At 39.1% G+C, this 9267-nt stretch overlaps 1 protein-coding gene across 1 annotated transcript; it reads right to left on the minus strand.

Annotated features, from left to right (window-relative positions):
• Positions 1-7009: 7009 nt before the first annotated feature.
• Positions 7010-8969, minus strand: LOC123672913 (MFS-type transporter clz9-like). The gene is made up of 2 exons (XM_045607247.1): positions 8441-8969; positions 7010-8363 (listed from the first exon to the last, which is right to left on the minus strand). The coding sequence occupies exons 1-2, from the start codon at positions 8634-8636 to the stop codon at positions 7411-7413; spliced, it is 1149 nt and encodes a 382-aa protein (XP_045463203.1). The 5' UTR covers positions 8637-8969; the 3' UTR covers positions 7010-7410.
• Between the last annotated feature and the right edge of the window lie 298 nt (positions 8970-9267).

A 9267-nucleotide genomic window follows, 5' to 3' on the forward strand; every position in this document is an offset into this window, starting at 1 on the left:
TTCTGCTTTCTCAACGGAATATATCGGACACGCTATCGGGAAGATCAAACTATACGGAACTAGACCATGAAAGCCGATGCTGATTATCATCTGCAACCGGGGATTCCCCCTTTGTGAATCACAGATACCATGTGAACACAGTTTGCACAGTACGCAGTGAAGCCTCTCATGAAATATTTACGTTGCATATGTTTCGGTTGTCCGTTCAAGGGAGAGTTTCGAAACGTAGTATACGAAAAATAGGTGTCCGTGTCCGCCCAAGGGAGCGTCCGCCCAAGAGAGGGTACCATATGAAGGATTTGCATTTACCGAATTCCGGACTATGAAAATGCGTCCGTTCAATAGAGGTGTCCGCTCAACGGAGGTGTCCGTTAGTAGAGGTTTCACTGTACAACCATCTATTTTGAAATACAGACAACTATTCAGTTGATTTGATTTTGGGAGTGAAATATTTTTAAACAATCCCTCCTTTCAGTGCAGAGTGTAACGTTGCATTTTTCACACCTCCACCACACTTTCATGTGGCAATGACGATATCTCAGGGGTTCTTTGATTTTTTCAGGAAAAAGACCAGAAAGATCTTCTATGATACTTCTTGGTAGTGAACCTGATGGTCTGTTTGAAGTTGTCCTTCTCTGAATGGCCTTGCTGTATGATCTGAGTGTTCGATCTCGTGAGATTTTTCACTAAATCTACTTGATGTTCTTCGATGGTGATGATGAATAAAACACTCACTGGGTGATTTTAAAATGATTTAATTTGTATAATGCTGATTCACTTTGAAAATAAATGTATGATTGTACTACGTACGTTATGAGAATTGAGTAATGAATAAAATGTACATGTGTACGTGAAGGGATGCTTTTCTCGAATGGCTGAACCAGAGCCAACGCCCAACAGCTGCAGTACCGCGGGGGCAAGCTCCCCTCGTGCCATTAGTAAAGAGGGTGCGCGCATGCCGAGCTCATAGGCGTGCGCGTATAACATAAAATGATTAAAATGAATATTAATATAAAAATTGAAGGAAACAATACACTGAGATAATGGCGACATATACACGACACCATTTTGGTTAGTGATCGTGTGCAGACTCCATGAATTCACCAAAACCATATTCAACATATGGGCAAAAAGAACCCACCACCATTTTTATCCGCGAACGCGTAATTGATAATTACTGATTCCTTGATCATAAAATATCAACACTGCCTATTGAATAATTGTAAGTTGTGGCACATGTATCATTTGCTTCTCCTTAGGTGACCATCGTCTGACCTGTGTCATTGGTTCCATCGTATCATAATTTGTTGTCATAGTTACTGCACTATTTTCATTCCATCTAACGAAGAGTAAACATGCTTCCTTATCGTATCGGAAATCATAAAATCCTCTAGGTTTTTTTTTTCAAATCCTTAGTACCCAGAAGAGGACATTGTTTAGTGCGATTATCGCGCACTGTGCCAGTAGCTCGAATTCCTTGCTCCCTTAGTGTATTCGTGAGTTCATAACTCGAGAAATAATTATCAATAACAATTATGTGGTAAGTTGGAACTTCAACAATTTTTAGCAGGTCGAGTACAACTTGGAATCGCAACGGAAGGGCGTTTTTCGTTGTTATTGATTGGGTTTGTATGGTTGAAGCTTTGGCACCACAATAAGTATCAAATGCGTAGCAGTAGCCACTGCACATCACCCAATCTTTGTATCCGAAACGAACTGGTTTTCCTTTGATGAATTTCTTCGCAGAGTGATGCCCACCATTGCTTCATCAATGGGAAGTTTTCATGAAAAATTCCCTACTGTTGAAATTTTTTATTGAGGATTGAACGCTTATACGAATTGATTGATTCGGCTTCTGAAGGACCATGGACGGGTATGTTTGATATATGTGCTGTGTGCTTGGTTGGATGAAGGAAATACGTATGATTTTTACTGGTTTAATATGTTAAACAAACACTGTATATAACTATAATGTTATAATAGTAATAACTAGTGAATACCAAGTGATTGAATACTTGAATATTGAAATGAATGATGAATACTGAGTTACTAACTGATGAATATTACTGGGTGAATACTGATTTATTGAAAGCACTCTCTCGAGGTGGGACCATGCTGGGAGAAAGCATCGAGTTGAATCACAGGATTCTTCTTCCTCTGTAAGCCTTAACAAGGATATTCATCAATGGTCGAACTTTGTACATTTTGTCGTTTTTATCCAGCTTCGAATTATCAGCCAAGTGAATATACTTTTTTATTTCTGTGAATCTATTTCTGCCTATCGCATTCGATATCAATGGGATACCTGCAGCTTCATCCAAATTCCAATAAAGACGTTCACGAGGTAATTTGTGGTACCTAGCCAGTGAAGAGGAGGAATCCGATGAAAATCTTCATTTCATCATGAGTGACGTTGAATTTATTATTGTTCTTGGATCTTGCGTAAATATTGGTTTGGTGTACAATATGCTCCACCACTTCGTCGTCGAATAATTTTCCGAAAATTTGCAAGGCATTCAATCCAGACAATTCATCACGAACCTTACTCAATTGGATTTCAGATCCATTAGTACTCTCAATATACATATTTACAGGTGTTTGGCACCACTTTGGTACTTTTTTTTGCTTTTTCTGTCTTTTCGCAGATTTCGTCACTAAATATCCATCTTCCTGTACGAATGTATTCATTTCCAATTCTCCAGGAACCTCTATTGGCGCAAAGTAGCTTCTAACAAGTCATCATCATCAAATTCCTCTTCGTCAGATTGATGATCCACTTCGGGTGGAATTATAACAATATCGATTTCAGACTCAGTGGACCTCATGTCTTCAATCTCATCTACCGCAGCCGCTAATGTGGCGAATCTTTTTCCATAAAATGAGAACGTAGGAATGGTTTTGAATTTCATTTTTGAAAATTTGAACTGTGTGAGGGGATCTTGCATTAATAACTTACACGAGGTTTGAAATAAATGTATTCTCTAAAGTCATACTTTAAAATGAAGGGTTAGTGCGGTTTTACAAATAAAATAAACAGGTATGCGGAATGTACTTGAGAGTCTCTTTGAGGTGGCAGTAAACCGTACGGGAAGGACTTTCGGCACAAGTCCTGGTTGTCGAAGACGAAAAACACTTGGTGAACCTAAAGCACTAGGTCTGTACGTTGGCGATGGCGACGTCATTCAATCAATCAATCATTTATTTCAATGCTCTACAATTCTTAGACAGTTAAATTCCAAACATTTAAAAACTATAATATATAAACAAAAACCATATTTTGAAAGATGGAATTTCAGAGGAGAAATCTGCCTAAGGTACAACCTTGTGTGCAGATCTCCTCTTCCATTTATGTATGGCGGAAGAGGCAGGAAAGAAGCAGACAGTGTTTCAAGAGTTCCACTGGGGATGCACTTGATAATGGAAAGTTTAATTATATTACCAGATAGCTCTAGAGGATCCCGTTGCAGGATGCCTCTGTGTAACAAAAGTTCCCTGGGGATGCAATTGTTGTATGAGAATCTCAATAACAAATTAAAGCTTTTTGTATTAGATATTAGATCGATATCTGTTCATCTTGCCACGTATCACTGATTCACTGGCTATACGCGATTTGGTCGCGAACTATCGAGTAATATACAAACACTGCTGTCGCGGTAGTCCTGCGGATGGCGCTGTGTGGGTTGTATCGTGAATTGCTGTACGTGTTTGTAGACGTTCTCTGCGTCGTACGGTTGAGATTGGTGTTACAGGCTCCCCCTCTGGCTGCGAAGACGTCTCGGCGAGTAAGCCAGGATCTTCTTCCATCGTCTTCTTGGGTCTGCCTCTTCTTCGGATAGGGTGTGTGGGAACTAATTTGTTCTCCAAACCTTTGCATGGGGTTAAGTCGGAGGCGTGGTATACACCGATGACTTCATCTTGATTTTCTTGATTCGTGATGGCATATGATGTGGGACCTCTTCGCTCCTTGATGACATATGGACCATCTCATCGTGGGGCTAATTTGGATGAAAAGCCATCTGCTTTCTTGCTTAATAGTTTCGTATTTACCCATATTAGTGTTCCAGGAACAAGATTGGGAACTGGTCTTCTCTTTTCATTCGGATATTTGTTGCGTCTATCTTGTTCTAATTCTTGTACTTCATGGGCTGTTTTCAGGGCTTCTTCTAGTTGTAGTAGCTTCGGGGTAACTTCTGGTACAAAGTTTTCGTTCAGTATGATGCTTCTTAGGTCACGATGAACTTCACCTGGGCTTCGTAGTTCTCTTTCAAATGTGAGAAACGTAGGGGTTGAGTTCGTCGCTTGGCATCTCGCTGTGTTCACCTGTCGTAGAACGGACATTGTAAGAAGTCTTTCTCGTAACGTCTCGAATGTATTCTGACACTCTTTACTCCAGTGCCAAGAAACGTTCTTTTTGGTAAGATTTGTAAGAGGACGGGCTATTTGTGAGAATTCAGCTATGAATTTTCGAAACCACGAGCATGCCTGCAAAAATGATTGCAGTTGCTTTAAATTAGTAGGTCGAGGTCTTTCTCTGATGGCCGCTACTTTATCTGGATTCGCCTTTATTCCTTGCGGTGAAATAATGCGTCCTAGTAGCTTGACCTCTCTGGCACTTATCATGATTGAGTCGTAAATTATACTTCGCTAATGTTTGAAATAACTCCTTCATGTCGGTTATGTGCTGCTCTGTACTGACTGATAGTAGCACCAAGTCGTCCAAATATGCTAAGACTAGAAGATTTGGGCGTGATCGACGAACTCGGTCTATCATTCGTTGAAAAGAGGCTGATGCATTCTTTAGTCCGAATGGCATTCGTTTGAATCTATATGTTCAAAAGGAGTAATAAAGGACGTCTTATCTCTATCGTCGGGGTGTACTGAATCTGCCAATATCCTGCTCGTAGATCCAATGTCTTAATGGCGGTATGACCTCGAGTTTCCTGAAGTAGTTAATCGATGCGTGGTAGAGGGTAGGTGTCTGTTGTTGTAATAGCATTTACTTTTCTATAATCAATACATATTCTCGTTCCTCCCCCTGGTTTTGGCACCATTACTACAGGTGAGGCCCATGGCGAATCACTTTCTTCGATGACATCCTCTTGTAGCATCTTATCTATCTATTCTCTCAAGATGGCTGTTTTTTGGGGTGTCAATCGATATGGGGGTGATGCTACTGGCGCATGGTTACCTGTGTCGATTCTGTGCTCGTATCCTGTGCACCGCGTATCTATTTCTTGAAATAGATTTCTATTCTCGATTAGTATCTTATTTACATAATATTGTTCTTTCGAGCTGAAGTGAGAACATTCTTCATCTCTTAGTAGAAGATCAATATTCTCTTCATCGACGATATCAAGGGTTGATAGTCCATGGTTTCGTCCCACCATGCATCTACATCATGCACAGCGGCTTCCCACATCCATCTCTGCTGTGAAGGAGAAGGACAGTACAGAGGGGATGGTCTATGTTCCTCGGTCAATTCTCCTTCTGTCATGGGTTTGTAGAATCTATGAGGTTCAACATCAACCGATGCTACGACTGAATGAGCTGTGGGTTTAGTTTCTTCCCATCTTCTTCAGAAAACCAACTGAATTTTCTATTTGGCTGATCCCTGAAGAACCACGTTCCGCCAGCCTTGTCTAGTACTAGTCCTGCATCTTGGAAAAAATTCATTCCTAGTAATGTCCTATTGTCGGGTGAATGTGGTAACAGAATAAAAGATGTTGGAATTTTTTTCCCTTTTAATCTTAATTCTATTCGACAGGTTAGTATTTTGCCTGTTCTCAATTTTCCATCAGCATATCTGTAATGGGCATTGATTGTTGAGAATGGTACCTTCTTCTGCTGAAGTTTGTGATAGAGCGAGGTTCCGGCAACGCTGATTCGTGCCCCGGTATCTACAGGGTGTCCCATAAGTGGCACGTCACAGTGACACCGGAGGTAGGTCTGCTAAAGAGGGACCTAACCAGCCTAACATGACCCCAGTAAAAGTTGCCTGGTTTTCGAGTTATTACCAAATTACGTTTTTTAGTGAATTTTCACCTTTTTTAACATTGTCAGGGTCAGAATTCTGCTGGAAAGCTCTCGAAGTTTATTTTTTTTGTTGTAATGGAATCTTAAATAGTTATTTAAGATGACATGAGTATGATACTGTCAAAAAGTTATGTGGATTTCCGTAAATTAATGGATAAATCTTGATTTCAATTGCTAGCAAAACGAGAACTTCGACTTTGGACACCTGCTGTGAAAAAAAAAAATCCTTGAAACAAAACGAGCAAGTAACATCAAAAAATTGGGCATTTTAGACAGATTTAGAAATGGTACAATACACGAATCTTATGCCAATAATACTAGATATTTCGAAAAATGTCATAAAATATGCAGGTCCGTATTGAAAAAAATGAGGTTCAGGGTAGCCCAGAGAGTACGAAACGTTGGATACGAAATCTGATTACGTCAAATTGAGGATAATTCACTGTCAAATGAAAAATTCCTGTGACATTTTTTGACGATATTTGAAATGAAGTGGGAAAAAAAGAAAAATCAAAATGACATAATTTACTTTTCTTATCATATCTCGAAAACCGGCCGTGATAATCTCGATTTGTTTGAACTGCTTGATAATGCTTCTATGCATGCAACATTTTGTCCATTCGACCGACCTTCTAACTCTTATGGTTTAAAAGTTACAATCCTATTGAAAAAGTGGCCACCCTGTATATACTTAGGGGAGGCCGGGGCCACAATTAACAAAAATTGCATATTCATTTGTAATTCCGAAATTATTCAACATTTAGACCTGGTTTTTGCGTCAATTGATACTTCAAATGTTCAGGCATCATGTTAATAACATAAATAAAAGATTGAATTAATGATGTCTTAAAGAGACATTTTAATGACGAGAAAACCATTTGTTAATTCTTACCCCGTGGTTGGGGCTAAAACTAACAGCTCTGGGGCATTTATTAACATGATGTTATTCAAACTAATATGAAAGAAAACTAACATGACAATGAAATAATACTTTATTATCAAACTATAACTATAAAATAGCTGAGTATTATAGACTACATTAAAAATAAAAAAAACTATTCGTACTCATCGTCATCTGAATCACAATTCAAGCAAAGGAATGATGTGATATCACCCTTGATGCACCCAGCTTGGGCCCATTCTTTACAAGAGATACATTGTATCCAATCACCACCTGATAAATCATCCTTATACAACATACCACAAACAATGCAAAAACATTCATCTGCTTCATCAGAATCATTGCTTTCGTTTAATATTCTTTTTTTTACCTTTTCTATTTTCTCGTCTTTCTTCCCCTTTCCTTTACCTCTTCCTTTTTCTTTCTTATTCTCTTTGTTATGTTTTCTTTCCTCCATTTTCCTCTTTTTCAGTTCTCTAACGTGTTGTTCTTCTTCCAACCCTTTTTTTTTCAGGTGTATCGGTGAGAATGGCAGATTTTTTAGCCCGCTTACGGTTGGATGGAGCTCGTGGTGAAGCTTTTGGCAGAGGTCTTACAGTTTCAATGGAGAAATCATTAGAATCCCTCTGCAAACCTGATGGTCCAGCTACTGGCCCATTAAACACGTGCGCAGTAACTACAGTTGAGCTGTCCAAATCGGGCATATCGTTCAGTAGTTCAGAATTAATTGAATTCGATGAAAAATCTTGATTCGTCGGGTCAGGACGGTCCGTGACATATGATGGCGCAAAGTCCGAATCTTGGAAGACTTCGTCGTTGAGTGGCCAGACACCAGATTTCCTAAATGCGTTTATCACATTCCTCGGATTCAATGCCAGAGGCAATGCATCTTTAACAATACCAGGGAGATCATATATGGTCATAGTTTTTCCGGGATTACTACTCATCCAAGAAGTTTGCGCTCTATTTAGATAATTTTTAAGTGGACCATACACTCCAACATCAAGAGGCTGTAGGCGATGGGAGCAATGAGGTGGGAATGACAATAGAATTATATTATTTTCCTTGGCTTTGTTAACTACTTCTACATTCACATGTGAGCTGTGGTTGTCTAGTAAGAGTAAGACAGGGTCTTCTTTTGACGGCTTCACATGATGAATAAAATGATCAATGAATTTCACAAACTCTTTTTGAGTCATCCAGCCCGATTGATTACCAACTCCTATGCATTCTGGTGGTCCATTTCTAACAAATATGTCATTGTAACGAATACGAGGAAAGACAAACATACAAGGTATGGCATTGCCAATAGCATTTGTTGCTACTACAAGTGTAACTAGTACACCTCTTTCAGCAGATGTTACCGCACCGACCTGCTTTGTGCCTTTGCCAGCAACAATCTTCTTCGGCTTCTGCACGGTTGTGATACCTAGGAAATTATGATATTTATAAAAGTATTAAGTAAAAACTGACATAAGATTGGTATGAAGCAAAGAAGACAGATACCTGTTTCGTCAACGTTCCAAATTCGAGATGGTGGGAAGCTGTATCTTTCTAGTACGCTTCTGTATTTCTCGAAGAAATTTTGAACGTTAGTTCTATTAAATGAAGTCGCTCTGCTCAAACTGGTGGCTTCAGGGCTTCGTATTGCCAACTTAGGATTTCTCTTCATGAAATTAGTGAACCAATCATTACCGGCCATCTGGTTAACATGCCAGGACTCTGGTACCTTATCAACATCGTAAAATTTAGCACATTGATATGCTAATCGCCTTACGTCTTCGGGTAGTAATATTGGAGCACTTCAACAAATATTCTGCAATAATTTCTTCTTGTGCAGCATTGAAGACTAAGCGGGTTTTCTGGTAACCTACTACTGCTTGTGCACCCGATTTTTTTTTTTTCACGAAGTTGTAGAGTGAAACGTGACAGAGCTCAAACTCTTTCGCTACTTCTCTATACTTTCTATTTCTTTCTATCACTTCCATTGCAGCCAACTCGTAGACTTCTAAGGATTTGGTTCCCCGAATAGTTTTTCGTTTATACGTTCTCATTCTGTAATAAAATGGAACGAAAGAAATATTTATATCTAATTATCATACCCAGTCCATAAACTTGTTAATACTAGCCCTCAAATTTGGGGTAGGTTTTAACACGTTAATTCTAACCCCGGTGATTTGTTAAGTTTAGCCCCAAAGGAATATTTTTGATTTCAAATAACATAAGAAAATATTTGTAGAAACGTTAGTCAATTGGGCTACACAGCCTTATTAAGTATGAAATAGGCTTCTAGAAAGATGAAAAGCATAATAATAACGCCGTTTATTTTGAGT

The sequence above is a fragment of the Harmonia axyridis genome, chromosome 2, assembly GCF_914767665.1.
Source record: "Harmonia axyridis chromosome 2, icHarAxyr1.1, whole genome shotgun sequence".
Taxonomy (NCBI): Eukaryota; Metazoa; Arthropoda; class Insecta; order Coleoptera; family Coccinellidae; genus Harmonia; species Harmonia axyridis.